General features: G+C 53.0%; 9 protein-coding genes across 9 annotated transcripts; 3 read left to right on the top strand and 6 right to left on the bottom strand.

The window, feature by feature from the left end:
* Positions 1-1,509: 1,509 nt before the first annotated feature.
* On the bottom strand, positions 1,510-3,044 carry BJX68DRAFT_278691 (Pfs domain protein; the record flags this gene model as incomplete). The annotated part of the gene is made up of 2 exons (XM_071048588.1): positions 1,746-3,044; positions 1,510-1,576 (listed from the first exon to the last, which is right to left on the bottom strand). Exons 1-2 carry the CDS (start codon positions 2,675-2,677, stop codon positions 1,510-1,512), a joined length of 999 nt encoding a protein of 332 aa, XP_070894532.1. The 5' UTR covers positions 2,678-3,044.
* Positions 3,045-3,280: 236 nt separating this feature from the next.
* BJX68DRAFT_245724 (uncharacterized protein) lies at positions 3,281-4,448 on the top strand. Its single transcript, XM_071041545.1, has 4 exons — positions 3,281-3,550; positions 3,661-3,855; positions 3,926-4,362; positions 4,426-4,448. The coding sequence occupies exons 1-3, from the start codon at positions 3,404-3,406 to the stop codon at positions 4,016-4,018; spliced, it is 435 nt and encodes a 144-aa protein (XP_070894531.1). The 5' UTR covers positions 3,281-3,403; the 3' UTR covers positions 4,019-4,362; positions 4,426-4,448.
* Positions 4,070-6,133, bottom strand: BJX68DRAFT_271220 (uncharacterized protein; the record flags this gene model as incomplete). Its single annotated transcript, XM_071046901.1, has 7 exons — positions 4,070-4,282; positions 4,336-4,362; positions 4,426-4,509; positions 4,562-5,389; positions 5,446-5,575; positions 5,623-5,663; positions 5,717-6,133. The coding sequence occupies 7 exons, from the start codon at positions 6,131-6,133 to the stop codon at positions 4,070-4,072; spliced, it is 1,740 nt and encodes a 579-aa protein (XP_070894530.1).
* Positions 6,134-6,714: 581 nt separating this feature from the next.
* BJX68DRAFT_278689 (transcription factor TFIIIC subunit TFC1) lies at positions 6,715-9,125 on the top strand. The gene is made up of 4 exons (XM_071048586.1): positions 6,715-7,102; positions 7,149-7,461; positions 7,517-7,703; positions 7,774-9,125. Exons 1-4 carry the CDS (start codon positions 6,965-6,967, stop codon positions 8,933-8,935), a joined length of 1,800 nt encoding a protein of 599 aa, XP_070894529.1. The 5' UTR covers positions 6,715-6,964; the 3' UTR covers positions 8,936-9,125.
* BJX68DRAFT_173673 (uncharacterized protein) lies at positions 9,126-10,603 on the bottom strand. The gene is made up of 2 exons (XM_071037095.1): positions 10,386-10,603; positions 9,126-10,325 (listed from the first exon to the last, which is right to left on the bottom strand). The coding sequence occupies exons 1-2, from the start codon at positions 10,498-10,500 to the stop codon at positions 9,316-9,318; spliced, it is 1,125 nt and encodes a 374-aa protein (XP_070894528.1). The 5' UTR covers positions 10,501-10,603; the 3' UTR covers positions 9,126-9,315.
* A 1,682-nt stretch (positions 10,604-12,285) lies between these two features.
* BJX68DRAFT_173667 (ribokinase) lies at positions 12,286-13,645 on the bottom strand. Its single transcript, XM_071037094.1, has one exon. The coding sequence runs from the start codon at positions 13,449-13,451 to the stop codon at positions 12,315-12,317; it is 1,137 nt and encodes a 378-aa protein (XP_070894527.1). The 5' UTR covers positions 13,452-13,645; the 3' UTR covers positions 12,286-12,314.
* A 368-nt stretch (positions 13,646-14,013) lies between these two features.
* BJX68DRAFT_245715 (MCM DNA helicase complex subunit MCM5) lies at positions 14,014-16,587 on the bottom strand. The gene is made up of 4 exons (XM_071041544.1): positions 16,383-16,587; positions 16,205-16,331; positions 14,750-16,149; positions 14,014-14,697 (listed from the first exon to the last, which is right to left on the bottom strand). Exons 1-4 carry the CDS (start codon positions 16,517-16,519, stop codon positions 14,205-14,207), a joined length of 2,157 nt encoding a protein of 718 aa, XP_070894526.1. The 5' UTR covers positions 16,520-16,587; the 3' UTR covers positions 14,014-14,204.
* Positions 16,588-16,804: 217 nt separating this feature from the next.
* Positions 16,805-20,550, top strand: BJX68DRAFT_173656 (vacuolar protein sorting-associated protein 54). Its single transcript, XM_071037093.1, has 3 exons — positions 16,805-17,242; positions 17,293-20,095; positions 20,150-20,550. The coding sequence occupies exons 1-3, from the start codon at positions 17,026-17,028 to the stop codon at positions 20,346-20,348; spliced, it is 3,219 nt and encodes a 1,072-aa protein (XP_070894525.1). The 5' UTR covers positions 16,805-17,025; the 3' UTR covers positions 20,349-20,550.
* Positions 20,551-20,591: 41 nt separating this feature from the next.
* Positions 20,592-21,306, bottom strand: BJX68DRAFT_245713 (uncharacterized protein). The gene is made up of 3 exons (XM_071041543.1): positions 21,232-21,306; positions 21,000-21,163; positions 20,592-20,899 (listed from the first exon to the last, which is right to left on the bottom strand). Exons 2-3 carry the CDS (start codon positions 21,090-21,092, stop codon positions 20,735-20,737), a joined length of 258 nt encoding a protein of 85 aa, XP_070894524.1. The 5' UTR covers positions 21,093-21,163; positions 21,232-21,306; the 3' UTR covers positions 20,592-20,734.
* Positions 21,307-21,356: the final 50 nt, after the last annotated feature.

Here is a 21,356-nt window from a genome sequence, read left to right as displayed (position 1 = left end):
ATTCAACAGCGGCTGCCAATTGTTTGAAGCGACAGGGTGGATTGTCACAGGAGCCCGATATTGACCAGACTGGGTTGAGCCTGCATAGTTTGAGGCAGACGAACCGACCGAAGCTGGCCACACTACCGGCTCTGCTGCGCTGGCGTGTTTGGGACTGTTGTGTCCATTCGTGAGCCCACCTGGCAGCCATCTGCCGTTGCTCTGCCAAATCGTCTAACTCAGGTATCTCTATGTAATCTAAGCAAGAGGAAAGCATGCTAAGATGCCCGGCGCCGAGGGGCTGGTCGCCAACGGACGGATCCAGCACAGAGAACCACCTCCCGCAGAGGAAGTACTCAGCTACTGAGCTGTGTATAACTTGCACGGTTCTTGTCTCACCTTCCTCACTATTCAAAGAGCCAGCGTCACCGCATGTGGAATCCTTCTCGAAAACTTGTAGCTGTACCTTGGTCGACTTGACCTCAACTAGGCCTCTGGAGATTCTCTGTATCTGCCTCTCCAGCTGCGATGCAGACTCGGTAAAATAGCCGGAATTTCGCCACTCCGCCAGGGAATACGGTGGGGTATCCCTAATCCAGGCGAGGACGTGGTGCCATTCGAACAGGCGTAATGGCTTCGTGGCGAGTATGGCCCAATAAAAGAACCTTAGCGTCATCTTGGTCTCCTCCTTGTTGACGTTTGACAACATCTTTTCATAAAGACGTTCCAATGCCGGCGGGGTCTCTTGGAGCCGCCTCTCAAGGTACGTGAGATTATGGCCGGTATCCCAGTCCTCTAACAGAGCGTCCAGGACTATGACCACCCAGAGGAAAACGCCAGCGGACCTGTCAACTATAGCATTTGCCATCCTGAGCCAATTGACATCCTTGTCAAAGCCGGCCATTGTAAGCTTTCGGTGCACATAGCGTTGTATCTCATCACCGTTGAATCGGTCGATCAGAATATCAGGGCATCGCCCAACGCTGACCCTTGGGAATTCTCTACTCGATAAGCATACGCTCAATTTGGCGTCAGCCTTATACGCCGTAGATGTCAGTTCCCGGAAGAAAAGTGCCATCTCCCTCATCCCACTCTGTCCACACTCATCCAAGCCATCCACAAAGAATATAGTTCTGTTTGGCCGAGGTTTAGCAAAGGTGGTGTTCAGAAATGTCTTTAGCTCGTCTTGTCTCCATTTCATCTTTTTCTTGGCACGTTGGATCTTGTCGTCAAACGTCTTCGTGAAGATCAAGCAGTCATCATTGCACGTGAGAAATAGCTGGTAAAGGAGGGCTCGGAACAGATCAAGAGGTTCCCAGTGAAGGTCCGAATCTCCACGGAAAACCCATGACAGATACGTCATTCCTTTGCAGCTCTCCAGAAGCTCGACAGAAAGCCTGCTTCGAGAAGGAAGATTTACCAGAACCAGGTTTGCCTTTAATCCAAACAAGTCCGTGATTGGTGTCCATATCTTCTCCGCGGTACCAAGCGTCAAAGTCTTGGTTGTTGAACATCTGGACCCAGGAATACTCACTGGGGTTGGCTTGGCCTGAACATGGAATCTCCAATGCCGAAGGTCAAAGTGACCGCAAAACACCTGTTTAGGGACGTTAGTTGTTTCTTTGTCGGGCTAACGGGAAGAATTCATTGGTAACTTGCGTTTTCTTAAGATCTTTGCGTCGCTAGCAGAGATATGATCGGTGTCATCAGTCCTAGACGGCATGGTCTCCAGAAAATTACCCATTCGGGCTGGTGTACTGGCTGACGATGTTACCAAGAGAAGCTCCTTTGCGTATGCAGCAGCAACAGCAGCTGCGTACTCCTGCCACGCCTTATTCTTGTGTGAGTCGGCATAGTCACATATTCCACGGATGACGAGGCAGGGATAGTTATTCATCAAACCGGCAGCTTCCATTTCCACACAGCATGCCTTGAGCTCGCGCCCCAGACGGTCACGAAAATGGCTATCCTTGACCACTTGGTTGCCGGAAGCTATCAGCCTGTAATGAATCATGGGAGCATTACTCTTTCGTTTGGGGCGATCGACAAGTCTTTTCGGGTCACAAGCACTACATGTGGACTGCGTATTATCGTGGTAATAGTTCGCATCGAACAACAGATCTTCGTATTGGTGCGCCGTCAACGTCTCACGCATTCCAGAGTATCGTCTTCCCATTTCGTCCACAAGCGTGGAGATATGACTTTCCTCCAACTGATGGAGTGCCCGTAACTTAGACACTGCCGTCAAAAGAATTTGGGGTGGCCTGTTCAGCATGCCTGTTCGTTTAAACTTGTCACCCTGGCCGGCCTTTCCAAGGTCATACTGGACAACGCCTCCATGGGTGTTGGAGCTGCTTGGAAGACCGACAACTACATCACCGAGGCGAACATCCACCTCTTGCAGTGGTATGCCTCCGCCTATGCCAACTAACAACCCAATCGTTACTGATTGGAAGCTAGATAGCAACTGCATGGCTACCGTGGATGCGGATGCGATGCCGTATTGTCCACTTGGTAAACAGGCAATCACAACATTATGTTCTCCGATTCTGCCTAGCGTATACGCATTCTGGTCATTTGGCTGGACTTGTAGGTTGCCATATATCTCGTCCAGCATTGCTTTCGCAGCGGCTATCTCCAGTGGCAGGGCGCATATCCACCCAACGCTGAATTCCGCGTGGCTCGGTGGTCGAGACATGATTCAGATGGCGGATCCTGCGATAATCTATTGTTCAATGTCATATCTCGACTCGGTTGCGAGATCGCCTTAAGCAGAAAATAATTGGAATTGATTAAGAGGCGAGTTGTGCGGTTAAAACGGACGCCGAGTGCAAGGCTATAATTGTCAATCACGTGCAGATGTTTGCCGAGTATATTTGCTTTTGCCGGGCATCTTGAGGCCCAAACGAAGAAGGTGTAGATGTTATGTCAAGAAACTGGAGTGGCGGTCCCGGCGCTATTTCAAGCAAGCAGTGTGCCTGTACATACCCCAGGGCAAACCAAAAAAGGAAGGCGTAAGATAGGGCTCGGGCTCGCGACGGCCAAATTCATTTTGTGAGGCAAGAGGTCCCCAGACTGTTAGCGTGTACGCCTTGTTCAAGATCCTGGAAGACAGAGCTCGCAGGCCGTACTCAGGCTCAGCGAAAAGGCAGTAGCCAGTTTTGATAGGGCGATACCATGTACTTTTGCCAAGAGTCTGCCTCGCGATCCTATTTGGACTGCTGCATCCCAACCCCCCGCACAGCCTCAAGAACACAGCCACAATACAGCTGACCAGGATTCTCCTCTTTCTTCAAGCGCAGATACGATATACAGGCTCACTTTTCATCAATTTGGGCATCCGCCTAGGGTACAAAAGCAGAACCTCCCTCGGGTGGCTTGAACCCTAACCCGGACAAGATCCTGTTTCTTTGAGACCAAGTCGATGGACGACGCAGCAGCCTCGGACAGTCCAACCCCGCCTGGGCTCGGCAAGAGCACGGAAATTGCGGCTCCCATCATATCACCTGATCGATCAACCATGGCAGCACCTTTAATCCATGTACCCAAAACTGAAGGCGGCTGGACTTGTGTATGGAATGTCTCTAGGCTTCGACCTTCTCGTCTCTACCGTTTCGTGGGGGATAGAGAGAAGAAAGTCCAATCAGACGAATACTGCTAACACTCTCTTTTGCCGCACAGTGCAAATGCAACGGGTATAACCCAAGTACATCGTCAGAATGCAAGGACTGCACCAACTCGCATCCTAAGTGCAACTTGTGTACAAATGACACGGATCTTCCCATGACACAGATGATGAATGGTTCTTATTATTATAGCCAGCCGCCTAGTATCATGGAATTCCCGCGTCCAGATATGGACGGCTGGTGGCTTTGTGTAAGTTCATTCCTTGGTACTTGCTCGAGTGATGGTCACATTTGTCAATGATCCTAACTCCCACGTTCAGTGCCATTGTGGATGGCAGGTAAATCCAGCTCTTGGTGGCTATCGATGCACGACGTGTGGCCATGACCGATGCACATACTGTTCTCCTTATTGAGGAATCGCTAGCCTTGCATAAGGCTTTTTAGGGGAGTCGCATTCAGGAAGTCTAAACAATCGATGACGCTTTTTTTGTACGCCTAGTGGTCTGGCGTTTCGGGAGCGCGCGTAAGTAATTGAGTAAGGATAATGGCGTGGAGAGTCCAAGTAACCAACTGAGATTGGATGAGACTGTGACGCTTAGGATGGTGAACGCAGCCAATACTCCTAGGTATAGCCACCAATGTATGTTTGAGGGGATGAAAGCCATGCTAAAGACAGCCTAATGCACATTAGCAGATGTCCAAGCAGTCTGCCATATGATTGGCAGCTTACAGTTACCAGACCAAGGGGAAGGTAGAACTAGAATTTTGGTTAGCGCGACATGAGCAGCTTGGAACGAAAGCTAGCAGAATGCATATATACCACGGTGACTTTAGTCAGGAGCCCAATGTTGTCCGCTTGAGTATTTGATGCTCGAGCTTCCACAAGTGCTGAAGTGTTTAGAATCTCAGCCGTCAGCACCCAAGGCTAGCCATTGATGAGGGCTCTGAAGCCTTACATTAGATCTTTTGCTCTCGAAAGTTCCAATCCGGCGAATGATGGTTTTGTATATGAATCGTAGCTCCGAGACATCCGTGTCCAAAGATTCGAGGTAGCTCTGGACCTTAGGCAGAAAATTCGCTGGGGTCTCGTCAGGGTGGAAAACGTGCAGATGCTTGTCCGCAAACTCATTCCACGCTTCTATCGTTTTGATTAGCTGGTTGCTAAAAAGCTGAAGGACCTGGATTGCCCAAGTATAATCGTTCGTAAGCTCCAGGTCGCCGTCGTCGGTACGCTTTCGTGCCGTTGAAGGCCCATTGAAGGTATCTTCTTCCTGATTGTCGTCTTTATTAGCGCCCACCTCCATAGCAAGGAAGGATTCAGCTCCTACAAGAATCTTAAATCGTGTCTCAAGTGTTTGGACAAGATTCGCCCATTCGAACCGCACCTGGCGCAGTCTCCTAGACAGGACAAGAAGGAAGTACTCTCGGGGGTTCCATACAGGCCTTGAATAGTTTGCTCCTTCTCCCGAGGGAGCGTCCCAATCGCCGCCTGGTCGAATATAGTGCTCAACGTCTTCTGGGCCTGACTCAGAGAAATGTGTCTCGACGAGGCAATATAGAGTCCACACCCATTCGTCAATGCCGACCAATAGAACAGATACCTGAGCTTCGTGGAAAAATTCCCTCTCGTCGCCGGCACAAAGGCTAAAGCTGGCCTGGAATTCCCCAGCGCGCCGATTGGTGTGACTCTTGAAGGTGCTCATCCCTGTGGTTGATCGTCTCAAGGCGTAGTAAGGAATATGGAATTCAAATGTATAGGTGCTTGCAGGGCGGATGGGATATTCCTTCTTCGATCAGTCGCCGAACATCTTTATTGCCTGGTATGGTAACTGGACCTTACAATGGAGATTCCAAAGAAAGCTCTGGCTGTGATATATTTCGATAGGAAATCCCGAAGTGAAGGCGCATACCGAATGGAGACTGGGAGGACAAGAGCAAGCGCACATAGGGGCGACAGATCTCTGATATATCTTGTATGCCTTAGTAGACTGGACACAACCCATGGGAGGTTGCTTACATGCTCCGACGCTCCGGTGAACTTGTACCGAGGCCCGCTCGCTGAAGCCGTCAGTGTTAGGATATCCAAAGGGACCAGCTCGGACAGCACGTACTTCGGTCTTGAGTATATCGTATAACCCTTTCGTGCTTAGAGCTTTGAGGCAGACGGACTCTCCCAAGGGCGGATACTGTGCATATTCTGCCCAGTAACGAGAGGAAGACGTATTCAGCCTAGATGGGTCTCTCCGCTCATCAAGCAGTACAATCTTCTCAGCCTCTTGCGATCCATCCCGTATAGGGACTGTTTCTTCCAATCTGCCAACGTCAAGCAGATCGCGTTCGAGGAACTCCCGCAAGGCAGCATAGCTGTATTGCTCAGGCATCAATCTATGCACACGTAGCGAAAGGAAGGCCTCAATTCTCGTTAGGCCAGGTGGGACATGAAGTCTCAGATTCTCGGCATCGTACAGCTCTGCATTGCGCTGGGTGAATTTGGGGTCCCAAGAGAGAAATCTCCGCATGTTCGCCATCGTATGCTTGTGGGCTGTCGGTCGATAAGTTTTTGTCGAGAGGCTCCAAGAAACAAGATCAATATGTAATCTGATCGGGCAGACATTAATGGAGACAACTGGCGACCCTGTCGTCGCAAGGCTGTAGCCAGCGCGCTCCCTTAGCTTCACACTCGATTGTGGCTGAGGAGAAAAGCAATATCCAGGGCCGCGAATCAGCGTGCATAGCTATTTCGTGTTGGTACAGGACCTGACAAGGCCCAGGTGGCTCATCTCAGTTGGTTGAAACCCATCCTGGCGCGAGCAGCTGCTCGACAAGACAATATCGCGCTTGCCATATCGACTGGGTCTCGCACGCATCTTCGCAATTAGCAGGGATTTTATAGTTTCTCTTTCTGTCTTGTGCTTTAACAGGAAACAAGGATAATCGTAACTTCTCGGTTCGAAGAGGCACACGGGCGGCCGGCTGCTGCAGCTTGCCTAAAATGGAAGGCAGGCGATAGCCTTATTCTGCCGTAACTGTCCGCCCAGATGGTTTGTCACGTGATAGTTTGCACAGTTTGCATCTGAAGCCTTCTTTGGCTGCGGCGAACATCCACGCAGAAACACCAACCACTATCGAGGGTATGGATCATATACATGGTAATTGTTGACTTCTGTTCTGAGCTGTCTCTGTACTTTGGTGGCGGTACCCTGTATGCTGCATTGCGTGCCGGCTGCACTGTTGTTTCCCACACCTTTACCACACTAACCAGCCTTGCATACTTCGTTCCCTGGAGCAACACCTTCTATCTCTCAGTCCATTGCGATAGCTGAGAACTTCTGTTCATAAAACTCACATAATAAGCAACAATGGCGGACCCTCTCTCACGAACCGCCCCCTTCTACACCATTCCATCCCGCCAAATCCTGTCAATCGAGCATCCCGCCATCATCAAGAATGTCGACAAGGCCATCGACACCCTCCAAGGGAGCGCAGGAATCATCAAGGTACATCTCTCCCTCCGTATAAACAACCTCTCTAACCAATTTGTAGGCTCTCAACCCGCCCAAGGCGGATACCCCAGTCCACCTTCTGCTCCGCCCAGAGGATGCAATGTCTCGACCCGCGCAGTCAATCAGCACGCAGTCGAATAACATTCTCCTCAAGGTGACTGTTCCCAAGCGGACGGGGCGGAAGAGGAAGAGGGGGTCAGATGGGCCGTTTGTCGAGGATCCCGCTTGTGTCATTCCTGGGAATGCGCCGCCGAGACCTACGGCGCGTGACGTTCTGCGGACGCTTCGTGATAACGAGGGGAAGTATCAAGTGGAGCCTGTTGGGTTGATTGAGCGGACGCATGTTTTTCGAGGTACGTTCTGTGTAGGCTCTATGTGTTGGTCTGCACGGTTTCTAACGATCATCAGGAATGCCGGATTTTGTCTTCTCGACTACAAGGAGTCCGTTCATCAACCGGGTCCGAGACACGATATTGCCCTTTGATTATCGGAAGATGAAGGAGTTCGACCTTGACATGAGCAAAGGAGCTATATCAAATGTCGACCTCATCCCGCCTCCATCATTTAGCCATGGAGACCTTCCTTTCAACTACTTGTACGCTGTCCTCAAATGCCTCACCCTATCCTTGCTTGAATGTCTTCAGTAGGATACTGACATCCCAAAGCTACCGCCAAAACCCAACCGTCCGCCAAACCCTCGACACATCCGGCAACATCACAACCGTAAACACGCAACAAGCCGCCAAAATCCTCACACACCTCGTCCCCTACGACATCGAAACAGTCCCATCCGCCCCGCGACCAAACTGCCCACCCTTTGAAACCCTCGACCCGACCCTCCGCGAGACGATAAACGTCATAAACTCCCTCTTCGCCACGCGGCCCGCGTGGTCCCGCCGCGCCCTCCGAAACCAACTCACCACAATCGAGCAGCGCTACGCCCTCCGCCACGCAATCCCACACGTCGGCTACGTCTTCCGCTCGGGGCCCTGGCGCGACGCGATCATCCGGTTCGGGCATGACCCCCGGACAGACCCCGCTTCGCGGATCTACCAGACGACCATGTTCCGCATCTTACCTAGGGAAGCCGAGACGGCGCGCGACGGCGCAGGCGGGCGACGACATACGCTCCCGCGAGCAAACGAGCTAACACCCGAGGCTGCAAGCACGACGACGTCGCACCTGTTTACGGGGATCCCGCCGCTGCCGCTTGACGGGCGGATGTGGATGTTCTGCGACATCACGGACCCCGTCCTCGCGCGGATCTTAAAGCCTTCGGATCCGCTTCCGGAGGGCTTCGTTCGTGAGAAATGTGATATTATGGTTGATGGGTGGTATGGGAATGGGACGACGGCGAAGCTCAAGGCTATTATGCGGCATAAGATTATTACGCTGTATGAGGGGCGGACACCAAATGACGATGATTATACGCGGATCTTGGCGTTGCCGGATTGGGCGAGTCCGGAGGCGGGCATGGCGGACTTTTGGCTTGATCCTTCGCAGGCGAGTGCGAAGGAGATGTCGCTTGCTACGGAGATTCGGTCGACGATTAAGGGGGCGGCGACGTGGAAGGAGGTTTCTGGGGGGAAGAGATCGATTGTGAAGAAGGATGGGGAAGGGGAAAAAGGCGGAAATCAGGCTGGTGCTGCGGAAGGGGAAGGAGAGGAAGAGGAGGAAAGTGGGGTAGAAGACGAGAGTGAGGGGGAGGAAGAGGCGATTGAGCAGCAGGAAATCATGGAAGCAGCAGTCGAAGCAGTGGATAGGGCTGTGGAAAGGAGGGAAGCCGAGGGTGAGGATGAATCCGATGATCATATGTCGGATCAATGAGCTACGCTACGTGAATAAAAACCGAGTCTTTTTGGCAATGCTTGATTAATGGAGTATTTGCATCGTGACGGCATCAAAGACGTGACACATCTGAGCTCATTAGGTAGTACATGCTGACATGCGTGCAGTGGGTGAAAAGGATAAACGAGAGACGATGCAATGCAGGCATGACACGAACAGAAGAAAGCAATGACACGGACAGCGATGAGCCAAACAGAGAGAGCGCCATGAAAAGAATAAGAATCAGGGTATCCAACAAGACTTCACAGGATCCTCCAGAAGCAATGCGCCAACGCCATGAAAAACGCCCGCGGCCCGAGCGTCAACGCCAGGGCATGAAATCAAGATTGTGTAACGAGTGCTGGGTGTGAACTTTTCATCTATGCGGTAACAGGCTCCGATTCCTCGGTAGCCTCTTCCATAGCGCTTTCGCTCTCCCAGATTTCGATGCCACCGTCAGACGGCTGGGCCTCGGCCTCGGTCGATTTCGCCGGGCTAGCAGCTCCCAGCACAGAGGCAATGGAGGACATACTCGAGAGTTTACTCCGAGTAGGGTGTGTAGGACGAGGGACGGAAGAGAAGGTAAACTTCTTCTCCTCGGCTGGTGCTGGTGCATTATTCTCCTCGTCCTCGTAAACGACAGCATATGAGAAGGCGTGGCAATCTTCTCCGTAATAGTCGGCGGCATTCAGATCGCCCAATGGCGAGCGAGGCTCATCCACCATCTCGGACTTGCGGGCCGCCGCAGCAGGCGACTCGTGTTGGCGGGACCGGGGAAGGGCGAGACCCAATTCGGCGGGAGGGATGTTCTCCTTTCCTCGGTGATCCGATTTGTCCTCCGCTTTTCCCTCATCGTCGCTAATATCGAGCACGCATGTCGAATGCTGCATAAGATTCGTCATTTCCTCTTGCTCCGAGTCGACATAGATATCAAAGGACCAGGATGCAGGCATCTTGGTGGCAGGAGCCGGTTGGCTCTTCGACTTGCCATTCGACAAGGCAGTGGCGATTGAAAACGGACGGCTGACGCCCTTTCGGGACGCAGACTCTGGGCGGTTCTTGGAGATTGGAGCACGGCGAGCAAAAGCCTTCGAGGCCTTCATCTGTGGGGAGCGACCAGCAGGTTTCAATGCTGATGCAGGTTTTGAAGTCGAGTGGGAAGCCTTTGTGGGAGTCGTCGGTGTGCGGGTGGTAGAGGTCGAGGTCGAGTCAACAATGATATGAAACGCCGTTCGGGAACTCTTCATGGGCTTCATAGGGCTCTTTACGGGGACATGATCATCCTCGTCATCGGCAGCACGCTTCCGCTTCGTCGACTTGAATGCTGTAGGATCGATATTCTCCGCGTCCGATTCAACGAGGGGTTGTCTCTTGCCCGCGAGGATGGCCCCTATTCACGTAAAATGAGTTAGCATTGACGCGTGAATCACACGAGGTGCCTTGGTCGTACCATTCTGCTTATTCTGGAGGTTCATCTTGGTACGGAGCAGGGTCCGCATGCGAGAGGCGTCCAGAGGAGCAAAAGGCTGTCGTACAGCGGCAGGAGACATTGTAAGAGCGGCCATGTCGAAAGAAGAAATGGGTAACGATCGAAAAGCGCGACACGACAGAGCGAGAGAAGCAGCAACAGCCGGTGTTGATGGAGAACGAGTCGAGGGTGGATTTGTTTTGGTCGCGCGGCAGGAGGTGGGGTGCTACACGCTGATTGGCTCTACTGGGTATACACTGGTCGAAGGAGGGAAGAGCAGGTCGTGACAGCCACGAGCCCACGGATGGCCGAGAGTAGAGTGCAGACAATAAAGGAGAGAAAGTCGCCTGGTGCTGAGAAAGGGAGACAGGCTCAGATAGCGAGAGGGAGGATTATATGGCAAGAGGCGCCGCGAGGAGGTGCGAGGCAAGGGCTGGACACGCTATGGAGAATTCCTGCACAGGCAATGGAGGGCGGGCGATCTCAGGATCTGAATCGGAGTCTCATGAGAGGGAGGAGGCGAAACATGCAGGCGTGAGATTCTGAAGAGGAATGGAATGCTCCCCGCCAGGTTCTCCTCGGTAGATATAAGTAGGCCAGCTGAACAGCAGGAATGGCCGCCGGCGTCGAAGCGCGTCAGGTTCGTGTCTGTCGCAAAGCTCTTAATTAGGCTGCTTAACGAATCCAGAGCTGACTTGACAATAGAAGCGTCCTCTGCGATCCGGCATCTGCAAGGAATCGCATGGGCTTCGATCCAATAATTGCCAGAGTTCCCCTCACTTCATCTACTTCGCCTGGGCGCGTCGCCGTAATTTATCCCTTACGCGGGATTACCGGGCACTTGGCCCCTTTTGCGCGCAGGCTGCCTTGGATAAGCGGCGTATTTACCGCGCGTGACATTCTTGCAGCACGACACCATCGCCAGCTTCGTCGCTCGTCCTGCCCTGCCATCCGCCATCTGCCATCAGCCATCCTCCCTTCAACGCGTCCCAGCTCCCTGCGCATCTCGACTTCAAGCCTCGTCGCGTCAGACCCTGCTTAATTATGCTTCATTAGCAATGCCCTCCCTTCGCGCTCCTCATCGAACCACGTATCTCCCTCCCGTTTTCTCGTCCTTTGCTGGAGGTTTCAACCTCGATCCCACCCAGTGAGGACCGAACACTATCTCCCCATCGTGGATCTCCAATCCCAAGGTAATTAAACCAGGCCGCCACCAAGGCAATCATCATGATCGCCTGCCCCTCCAAAGATCACCGACGGACTCGGCTTTTTCCGTTTAAAGTTGCCCAGTGCGCGCCCCGGCGTGTCCTAGCCCAGCGCTTCCTGGCCTGTGTTTCATCGTGCCGGCGCTCCAGCTGAAACCTGCGATGCGCTGCGAAATGCTATTTTAAGAGTTAATTTAGGTCAATTACGCAACGGCATCTCTGGCGCGAGTCGCGCAGCTCTCTGGTTACCCCTCCGTCTGCTTATTATAGATAGGATAGGAAGCCGGACCCGAGGTCACGGTGTGAGTTGCACCATGCTTTTGCTTGTGCCTCTAAATTGAACTTTCAGTATGAGCTATGCGCTTGCGCGTGGATTGGACTTACGCGCTTGTGCTTCCGTGTTGAAGTGTGTCTGCCCAAGGAAAGATGCAATTCGCATTCGCATCGCATCGCATGTGCTTTGCGCATAAAGAGTATTCTCACTCGCAAACCTTGATGTTAAGCGCCTGCCTGCTTCAGAGGCATATCCTGCTTCTGCACTTCTCGCGCCAAATAAAACGAGTTTCTCCGTCAGTACAGACCTGCGCTGCCGCTTCCTGTTCGGTTGAGGGTTTCGGACTCCTCTATTCTATTCCATGTATAACCTAAAACATGACCTGTATGATACATCCGCATTAGCCCTGCGCAAGCTTCGTCTTGCACGGCTTCAAATCTCATCCTCCCACGGGATACTGTCCATGGCGCCCTGTCTCTCCACGCCCCGCGCCGATGCTCTCGTAGCCACCTCCATCGCCGCGTCCATAACCGACCTATACCGCACCCCCTTCTCCTCTGCCGTAAGATCCTCCCCTGCCTTGCCTTCCACGCGCCGCCTCTCGCGCCACCGCGCAACCTTCACCGCATACGCACCGACAAACGTGTCCCCCGCCGCCGTTGTATCAAGCACCCGGCTCACCTTGGCCGCGGGAACCTGATTCGTAGCCCTTCCTGCCAACTCAGTCCCCGGGTCCGCAGCACTATACCAGACGCCTTTCGCACCCAGCGTTACAAGCACGTACGTCACACCTAGTGAGTGGAAATACCGCGCAACCTTCTCCTTCCCGTCCTGCCCTTCCTCAATCCCGGGGACCTTCACCAACTCCTCCGCAGGCGGCGCCATAAGCTCCGCCTCCGTCTCGTTCATAATCAGGTGGTCCACGCCCGCATACACATCCGCAGGTAAGCCGCCAGGCGGCGCAGGCGCAGGGTTGAACATTACATCTGGACCAGCCTCAATTCCCTTCTTTTCCGCAGCCCTCTGCTGCTCCTTCCACCGAGCAAGATCTCGTAGAATACCAATTGTCGTCTCCGTGGGGATCTCACCCTGCATGACGATGACATCTGGCACGGGTGTTGCGAGCGCCATCCCGATGACCTCGGGAGAGTTCTTCATCCCGGTATAGTTCGCTCCGGGGGAGAACAGAATCCGGTTCTCGCCTCCTGCCGACGAATCAACGATGATCACCGCGACGCCCGTGTATGCGTCTGATATCACCTGCACGCGCGAGGTGTCCACGCCGGATCTCTCGAGGGTAGGTTTGAGCAGGCTGTCGAAGTGACCGTCGAGAGCGCCGACAGCACCGACCATTTCGACCTTGACGTCGCCTTTAGATGTGGAGGTGGAATCGGATTTGGGCTGCGGGCGCGAGAGCCGGCCGCAGGCGACCGCTTGGTTCGCGCCCTTTCCGCCGGCGCTGATGAAGTATGCGGAGGAGGTGATTGTTTCGCCGGCGTCCGGGAAGCGAGGGGTCACGGAGACCATGTCGGCGTTGAGGGAGCCGATGACGCGGATCGTGGGTGCCATTGCGGCTTGTGAGCTGTTGACTGCGGGGCTTCAAAGGCGGGGGAGCTCAGGGAGCGATTGGGTTGTGTGGGTTGGGTTCTGGTATCGCGAGCTTGTCCTGATAGATTTGACGGTGCGTATTAGAGAAATGAGTTATGGGGAAAAGCCGAAGTGAATGGGTTTGTCCGTTGAGAAGGTTCGGGGGGATGGAGAAGATGCGGGATGGTGGGGAGAGAGCTCGCCGCCTACAAGCGGATACAGATGGGCCTCGCGTCTCACAAGCCAGCTCTGATTCAGCAGCTAGCTGGCAAAAAAACGCGTACATGCTCATTCCCAAGGATCTGGATAAATGCGTGATCAATGAACTACTGTAATCTTATACTTCTGGGGCCAACGATCCTGTGTGGAACAGTTAGAATACATATCGCACCCAGCAGCACCAACAATATATACTTCAAACGGCATTAGAAACTGACCAATTGACTACAAAATCTCCGGTCCACACGTAGAAGAGCCAATACACGATGTTGGAGGCCAGAAATTGTTGTAGATGTAGGCAAAAAGATGTCAATACAAGTATTCGTCACAATCTTAGACAGTCATATTCAATTATCATCACTATTCTAATACTATCATCACGAATGTATACAACCATCCGAATTCAACGCCAGACCCATATAATCTCGCTGTGCCCAACCCAGTTCAAGGTATGCTATACCAAACAATAAACGAGAAACAACGCGCCTATGTACCCACTGCAATGTTCAAGAAAGACTATACACCCTGTCGGTACACCTGTGACCCCCCGGACCGGATCTGGATCGTGCTCCTACGCTGCAGCACAATGATTGCTCTGTTAAGTGCTTGTTCGGTGTAGCCTCGTCCGTCGACGAACTCACGGCGTAAAGTCGCCAGACTGGTACTCCATCCAATGGGCAGGCGGCGCTTCAGCTCGTCTTCGATCTTTGAAACTTCTTCCATCATTTCCTTGCTTCCCTGGCCCTCGCCTTGCGTGATCGCGTCCATGGTCGAAGCCAAGAAGAGACGGATGGCCTCGTCGACGTGAGCTTCGGTGGCGATGGGAGAGAGGCTGAGTTTGGCGAGCGATTCGGTGATACGGACGATGGCTTCGAGCTGACGGACTGTGATGGGGATGGAGGATCGGGCGTTGGCGTCGAGCTCGGCACGGTGCACTTGCTTTCGGATTGAGACGAAATGGGAAGAGAGCTTCTCGGCGGCTTCGGGAGAGAGACGGGGGGCGCAGCGGCTGTGAGGAGTTAGTCTGTGTAATTGCTGGAAACGGGGTCCGCGATACTTACGTTCGGCAATAGCTGATGTATCGCTTCATCTTATCGAGGGGAATTTCCGCCTCAACCTGCTCCTCAATGCCTCTTCCGCCCATATGCACACCCATGACGTGACGTGCGATGCTCTCATCCCGGCTGCGTTCGTGGTCGTCACGGACGACGAAGATCATATCGAAACGAGACAGGATAGTAGTCTGGAAGTCGATGTTCTCACCAGGAGTCTTGAGATCGTCGTACCGACCGAAGATAGGGTTTGCAGCTGCCAAGACGGACGTTCTTGAGTTGAGAATGGTCGTGATACCGGCCTTGGCAATGGAGATTGTTTGTTGTTCCATGGCTTCGTGAATAGCGACTCGGTCCTCATCGCGCATCTTGTCGAACTCATCAATACAGACAACACCTCCATCAGCGAGCACCATGGCGCCACCTTCCAGGTAGAACTCGCGCGTAGCTGGATCGCGCTGCACCGACGCCGTGAGACCGGCTGCCGAGGAACCCTTACCGGAAGTATAGATGGCGATCGGAGACACCTTCTCGGTGAATTTAAGAAGCTGAGACTTGGCCGTACCTGGGTCACCGAGTAGAAGAACGTTAATGTCTCCACGAAGCTTCATGCCGTCGGGAAGAATCTTCTTCGAACCCCCCATCAGTAAGCAGACGATAGACTTCTTGATATCCAGGTTTCCGTAAATTGAGGGAGCAATACTCCTTGCGAGTGCGTCGTATAGGTCCGGGCGGCGGCTAAGCTCCAGGAATTCCTGCTCCTCTTCTTCTGAGAAGATCCCGGCACCTTTGGCGGTATGGTCAAGATCTGTGGTAATACCAACGGCTCGTAGATACGGGTTGCGAATGGCGACTGCGCCATCCTTCTTTCCTCCTTTCTGGTAGATGGAAAAGATACCCATGACTGTGCAGCGGGAACCAGGAACAACCCTGTTGGCCAGATACCGATCGGCGGAAATGAGAACATGTCGTGGCAATTCACCGACGGGCACTTGATCGGGCGCTTCCTGAAGCTTGAGGACTTGCTGGTCGACAAATTGAGATTTCTCATGAGCGACAACATAGGGATCAAGTGGGCATTTCGTTTCAGGTTCATCACCAGGCTGTGATTCGCGTCCACACCGTCGAGGAAGTGTGAGACCAGAGAACCCACCGTCAACGCGGATATTCTCGCCGTGGTCGCAGTTTTTGCAGCGAATGTGGACTAATGTTGCTTTGGAGGATATTGTTGAAGCACCGATGACGATGCCGGGAATACGGACGAGATGTGAGATGTTAGTCGCATTTAGGTCACGAATGGAGATGTGTGTTGCGGACGAATGCAAAAGCAATTGATGAGATGGGAGCACGATATCTCGTTGCGAGGGGTAGACGATGCGTTGTGTGCATTGTTGGAGAGCTGCCTCAAACTAAAATGCCAGAACGTTAGCATGAGATTTATGGAGCGGCGACAGGGCAACCGACAAGAGGGATGATATCTGCAGGCTCGGTGGTGAGTTTGTGCGCCAATTCCTCGTTGTAGGAGATCAAGTGGGCGATATCGATGTCGCAGTAGTATTGCTTTACAAGGACATTCTGGCGCAATTGATCGCTGAAATCTCTGTTAGCATTGGTCGGGGTCAATATGTTGCTATGGTCGTACCGGTAGATAAAAGCATTATCGAGCTGGAACTCCAACACGAACTCTCTTAGTCGGGCCTGAAGTTGTGTGCGAGATTCTTCGGCGCCATCGACACTGGGAGCAAGTACGCTCAGGGTATAAGGTGTGCGTCTGTCCATTGTGGCTAGAATGTGGTTGTGAGATTGAAGATTATGTGTGGGATCCGACCATCACGAGTCAAGGAGGCGGCAGCAAAATGAATTTCATTACCATTGCAACGAGACGCGGGAGGCACGCGTCGCGTCGACCCACGCGTTAAGTGGTTTTGGCCTCAGGCAAAAACCAGGAACGGTCTACCGGAACATTACTAATTCCGCCATGTCGAAGATGGTTTAGCGCCTTGGAGCTGGACACTGGCACCTTGCCCAATTGGGATGCGCTGCGGCCTGGCGCTCCCCGGCCATAGGTCTGACACCTGGCGAGCTGTTGTTGACGTTGCAGTTGTTGCTCAATTCGAAGTGCTGTGACTTGACTTTCTTTCGATCTGAAATACTTTGTTGCGCCGGTCACCGCGGGCTCGAGCTCGGACGATTGCCGCCCAATTGCAAGGTGTCCACTTGTCATGGTGAGGTGAAGTGCGACAGATCGAGGTGGCCGACTGAGTCGCCAACTTGACTCCGGCGAGATGTCTACGAGTCCCCGGAAATCGATCGATAGCCTAGCATCGGGTGCATCGACACCTTCGTTATCCCAGTACTCATTCAGTCAAATCGAATCTCCCCGCGCTCCACCCCAGAGATACCCCCTGAGGAGAGGCTCGACTGCCAGCTCAATCGTGAGCATCGGCGGAGTCCTCGACCCGTCCAGCCGGCATGGTGCGATAGCGGAATCAGGGCAGAATGGTGAGTCGGGCTTATATTGACGGTATGCTACCCCGACTGACGCTGTATAGCTATTTCTACCCTCCTTCAACCCCCGATCGTCCGCACCGGTCTCGTGCCCCATAGCTCTGCCACAGCCGCCGGATACAAACCCCCAAGTACTCGCGATATTCCGCCCGTCACCTTGACAAATATCCCTCATGTCGATCGAAAGGTGTTCGAACCGTATCTGTCACAAGTTGGGTCCTTGTACGAAGTGTTCCAAGAGGCAAAAGAGGGAATCGGTGAGCAGGACTCGCAGCTTGCGCGGGGAGGGCCAAGATCTCCGAAAGCAGAAGAGTATGACTCCTTAATCCCCAGGTCTTTTGAACGCCGGTCTTCTGCCATATCCACCACCTTCCGTTCAAGCTCTCCGTATGCCTCTGCCCGGAAGAGGTCGTCGAACCGTGGTCGTGCTCCAGCGGTCACTCCGTTGTCGACAATCCCCCCTGTTTACTTTGAGGATGACTTTCACCTCGAAAACCCGCGAACGTTTGATGTGGTATCGGAGAGATCGGAGGTTGTCACCCCACCAAAAGCGCCAACCAAAGACAACAAGGCAGATACGGTCATCGAACCTGTGCAAACCGGGAGGAAAGCGCTTGCTACGAATGCGATCTTACAAGAGAAGCTATCTTGGTACATGGACACCGTGGAGATCCACCTTATATCCTCGATATCGACTGCATCCAAGTCGTTCTTCACAGCTCTGGGATCGCTGCGGGAACTGCACGCTGAAGCTGCTGATTCTGTCAAGCGGATTCAAGTGTTGCGCAAAGATCTCCAGAAGATAGATCGCGAGATGGCACTTGGAGGGTTGAAGGTTGTAAATCTTCGGCGCCGAAGGGAAAACGTCCGCATGCTTTCCGACGCGGTCTCTCAGCTTCGCGATGTTGTGCAGTCTGTCACCCGATGCGAGGAGCTAGCCGAGGATGGAAAAATCGAGGAAGCAGCCGACGGGCTTGAGGAGGTGGAAAAATTGATGGCTGGAAACTATACCCCAGATCAACCAACAGATGGCGAGGAACCACGGAGAACAGTTGACCTGCGAAGGCTCAAGGCGCTTGAGGGTGCCTCGAACGAACTTGATCGTCTGAGGTACCAGATTGGTACAGGCTACGAAAACCGTTTCTTGAACGAGCTTCTTGGTGACCTAAAATGCCATGTCGAGAATGCTCCATTGGCCGCGACCGTACAACGATGGGGTTACTCCTTCCAACGCCAGCGTGGAGGCCAACGTTCCAGCCTCACAGAGCCACCGGCATACATGTCCATTGATGATAAGCTGCGTTCCCAACTGCGTTTGCATCTTACTGGTCTTGCGCGTGTTCGCCATACAACCCCTGCTGCGACGGCGTTCAAGACTGCGGTTCTGCGAGAGATGAAGAGCTTGATTCGTCGACATATGCCGAGCAGCAATGACGATGATAATGAGTCCATGGTGTCGGTCTCTACACACCGATCTCATCAACTGAGCTCGCAGGAGAAGTCCTCAATCCTCGCTCGTAACCTCCGTGCTATGGATGCCGATGATGCGTACAATATGCTCGCATTGGTGTATACCGGCATCAGCGAGTCGCTGCGCAGATTGAGTGTACAGGTCAAGGTTCTTCTGGACATTGCAAGTGGATTAGGTGGCCTCCAAACTGGCGGTCCAAAGTCCCCAGTGAGCAATGGAGATTCCCGCGCCTCGGCGCATGCGGCTCAGGATGAGATCCTCCAGGTTCTGGACATGTCTAGTCTCCTTGGGCAGGCTGTTGATATCGCTCAATCTCAAGCCACCAAAGTCTTAAAGGTCAGATCCGAGCAAACAGCAAGCCTGTCAAAAGAGGACTTTGTCAAGTATTTCACTCTGAACCGACTTTTTGCAGACGAGTGCGAGGCGATCTCTGGACGCAGTGGGACCGCTTTCAAGACTGCTGTTGGCAACCAAATCCGAGATTATATCTCCCGCTTCGGCGACACACAGCGACACAGTATCGTCCAGGTGATGGACGCGGACCGCTGGGACGCAAAGGATTTCGGTAAGGCTGAGTCGGAAATCCTCGGCCGTATCCTCGGTGCAAGCACGAAAGACATTGATGCCTGGGTAAAAAGCTCGAAAATCTGGATCACTCAGGATGAACGCCAAAACGGTATGCCGACAGAAGCAGCTGTTGTCAATGGCTCGAAGGATGAAAAGGAAAAGGCTCGTAACGCCGTGATCGACGAGCAAAAATACATTCTTTCAGACTCTGCATTGGCAATGATGAGAAGCATCGAAGAATTCCAATTCTTGATGGCGAATATACCCAACATGATTCCGGACATTGCGGCCAGCCTTTTGGAGTCATTAAAGCTGTTCAACTCGCGTTCCTCTCAGCTGATTTTGGGTGCTGGAGCTACAAGAAGTGCCGGCCTGAGGAACATCACAACCAAGCACCTTGCTCTCTCTTCACAGGCCCTGAGCTTCATCATCGCTTTGGTTCCGTACATCCGGGAGTTCGTCCGTCGGCACTCCCCACCTGCGTCGGTGATGGGCGACTTTGACAAGGTGAAGCGACTGTACCAGGAACACCAGTCGGGGATCCACGAGAAACTCGTCGACATTATGGGCTCTCGGTCATCCATACATGCTAATGCTATGAGGAATATCGACTGGGGCCAAGGCTCCGACGTCAACCCCTACATGGAGACCTTGACCCGGGAAACCGCAACCCTGCATAGGGTATTGAGTCGACACCTCCCCGAAATGACGGTGATGATGATTATGGATCCCGTGTTCCAGAACTACCGCGATCAGTGGACTCGAGCGTTCGACGAGGCAGTTATAAGGTCGGAGGCTGGCAGAAAGAGGTAAGTTTTTCTTTTTCTTCGACCTAGCACAGGAACCTTCACTGATGTTGGCAGACTACGCCGCGACGCAGAACATTTCCAAGCGAAACTGAGCAAGATAGACGGCTTCGGAGACTTGGGCGAGCGACTCCTCGAATTGGTCGATAAGAAGAAGATAGAGTATATGGAGCAGCAGCCCACGGCCGCGCCAGCTCCAGCCGAGGAGACTCCGTTGAAGGAGTCACCAAAACCAGAGGACGAGGCCAAGGCCTGAGCTGGCTGCGAACAAACATAATAATTCATGTGTCTATAATTACTTGGTACTGTACAGCACTTTTGAGCGACTCTTTACGCCGTATATAATCAGCGACACTCGCTTCGCCACCTGCTTGCTACTTGTCCTTTTCAATAGACATTTCCTATCTTCCTTCTTCTCTTTCATAGTACATAAGTACGCACAAACATACAACATTGGACTCATTTTCAAGGTTGAATCAATTCGGGATATGGATCATTCCCGTCTCATCCTCATCATATGATAATCATAAATATAATACACCGTCAAAACTCCAGTCCTTCACTCAATGAAACGGACTTCAAATGACCATCACAGATGGATAGGAGGAAAACCAAGTTAAGCAACCAGGCTCAACTCTACCTCTAAGCCTTGTGAGCACCCAGTCCCTTCCTCTCACCAAGCGTCTTGGGCTCGTGGCCGCCCTTCCCGCTGCCGTGCCCCTGGTCGCGCTGGCCGATGTAGGGCTCGGGGTTGCCCATGTCCTCGGGGAGGGGCGCGGTGCGGTCGACGCGGCCCAGGTGGTCGTGCTGTAAAGGACATGTTAGCATGCATTCGGAAAGCAAGAGGCGGAGTGATGAAGGGAATATGGAGGGAATTGGAGGGGAATGAACGGGGGGGGAAGCATACCTCGGGGTTTGTGCCGTGGACCTTGGTCGGGCCGGCCTCGATGGCGTTGTCGGAGACCTGGTTGTCCTGTGCGTATGTGACACCGCGGGGCATTTTGGTGGTTGTGTTGTGTAAGAGCTTAGAAATTTAGAAAGTTGTGTTGTGAGTAGTGTAGTTGGTAGGGTCTGTAGTGCAGACTGTTAGCGCCGAGCCCAGCGCGAGTGGATTGCAATACACAAAAAGGTCTCCGCACCTGAGCTAAACTCTAGATCTTGTAGTAGTCAAGTAGAGATGATTGATTGATTGATTGAATGTTCTATCGAGCAACAAGTGCCTGGAAAGAAGGTGGTATATATAGGCATGTCGTCGACGGTCTCG

Source organism: Aspergillus pseudodeflectus (assembly GCF_044049435.1).
Source record: "Aspergillus pseudodeflectus strain CBS 756.74 chromosome Unknown BJX68scaffold_58, whole genome shotgun sequence".
In the NCBI taxonomy this organism is placed as follows: Eukaryota; Fungi; Ascomycota; class Eurotiomycetes; order Eurotiales; family Aspergillaceae; genus Aspergillus; species Aspergillus pseudodeflectus.
The sequence above is the reverse complement of the archived record's forward strand: the minus strand, read 5'-3'. Positions and strand labels throughout refer to the sequence as shown.

Coding starts and splice junctions, on each gene's coding strand:
- BJX68DRAFT_173673 (XM_071037095.1), bottom strand. CDS start 10,500: ATGGCCGCTCTTACAATGTCTCCTGCCGCTGTACGACAGCCTTTTGCT. Junction 10,326..10,385: donor CCTCCAGAATAAGCAGAATG/GTACGACCAAGG, acceptor TTACGTGAATAG/GGGCCATCCTCGCGGGCAAG.
- BJX68DRAFT_173667 (XM_071037094.1), bottom strand. CDS start 13,451: ATGGCACCCACGATCCGCGTCATCGGCTCCCTCAACGCCGACATGGTC.
- BJX68DRAFT_245724 (XM_071041545.1), top strand. CDS start 3,404: ATGGACGACGCAGCAGCCTCGGACAGTCCAACCCCGCCTGGGCTCGGC. Junction 3,551..3,660: donor CTGAAGGCGGCTGGACTTGT/GTATGGAATGTC, acceptor TTTGCCGCACAG/TGCAAATGCAACGGGTATAA. Junction 3,856..3,925: donor TGGACGGCTGGTGGCTTTGT/GTAAGTTCATTC, acceptor TCCCACGTTCAG/TGCCATTGTGGATGGCAGGT.
- BJX68DRAFT_245715 (XM_071041544.1), bottom strand. CDS start 16,519: ATGGACAGACGCACACCTTATACCCTGAGCGTACTTGCTCCCAGTGTC. Junction 16,150..16,204: donor CTGCAGATATCATCCCTCTT/GTCGGTTGCCCT, acceptor CTGGCATTTTAG/TTTGAGGCAGCTCTCCAACA. Junction 14,698..14,749: donor TACATCAGCTATTGCCGAAC/GTAAGTATCGCG, acceptor AACTCCTCACAG/CCGCTGCGCCCCCCGTCTCT.
- BJX68DRAFT_245713 (XM_071041543.1), bottom strand. CDS start 21,092: ATGCCCCGCGGTGTCACATACGCACAGGACAACCAGGTCTCCGACAAC. Junction 20,900..20,999: donor TCCACGGCACAAACCCCGAG/GTATGCTTCCCC, acceptor TGTCCTTTACAG/CACGACCACCTGGGCCGCGT.
- BJX68DRAFT_173656 (XM_071037093.1), top strand. CDS start 17,026: ATGTCTACGAGTCCCCGGAAATCGATCGATAGCCTAGCATCGGGTGCA. Junction 17,243..17,292: donor AGCGGAATCAGGGCAGAATG/GTGAGTCGGGCT, acceptor GACGCTGTATAG/CTATTTCTACCCTCCTTCAA. Junction 20,096..20,149: donor TCGGAGGCTGGCAGAAAGAG/GTAAGTTTTTCT, acceptor TGATGTTGGCAG/ACTACGCCGCGACGCAGAAC.
- BJX68DRAFT_278689 (XM_071048586.1), top strand. CDS start 6,965: ATGGCGGACCCTCTCTCACGAACCGCCCCCTTCTACACCATTCCATCC. Junction 7,103..7,148: donor GGAGCGCAGGAATCATCAAG/GTACATCTCTCC, acceptor ACCAATTTGTAG/GCTCTCAACCCGCCCAAGGC. Junction 7,462..7,516: donor GCGGACGCATGTTTTTCGAG/GTACGTTCTGTG, acceptor AACGATCATCAG/GAATGCCGGATTTTGTCTTC.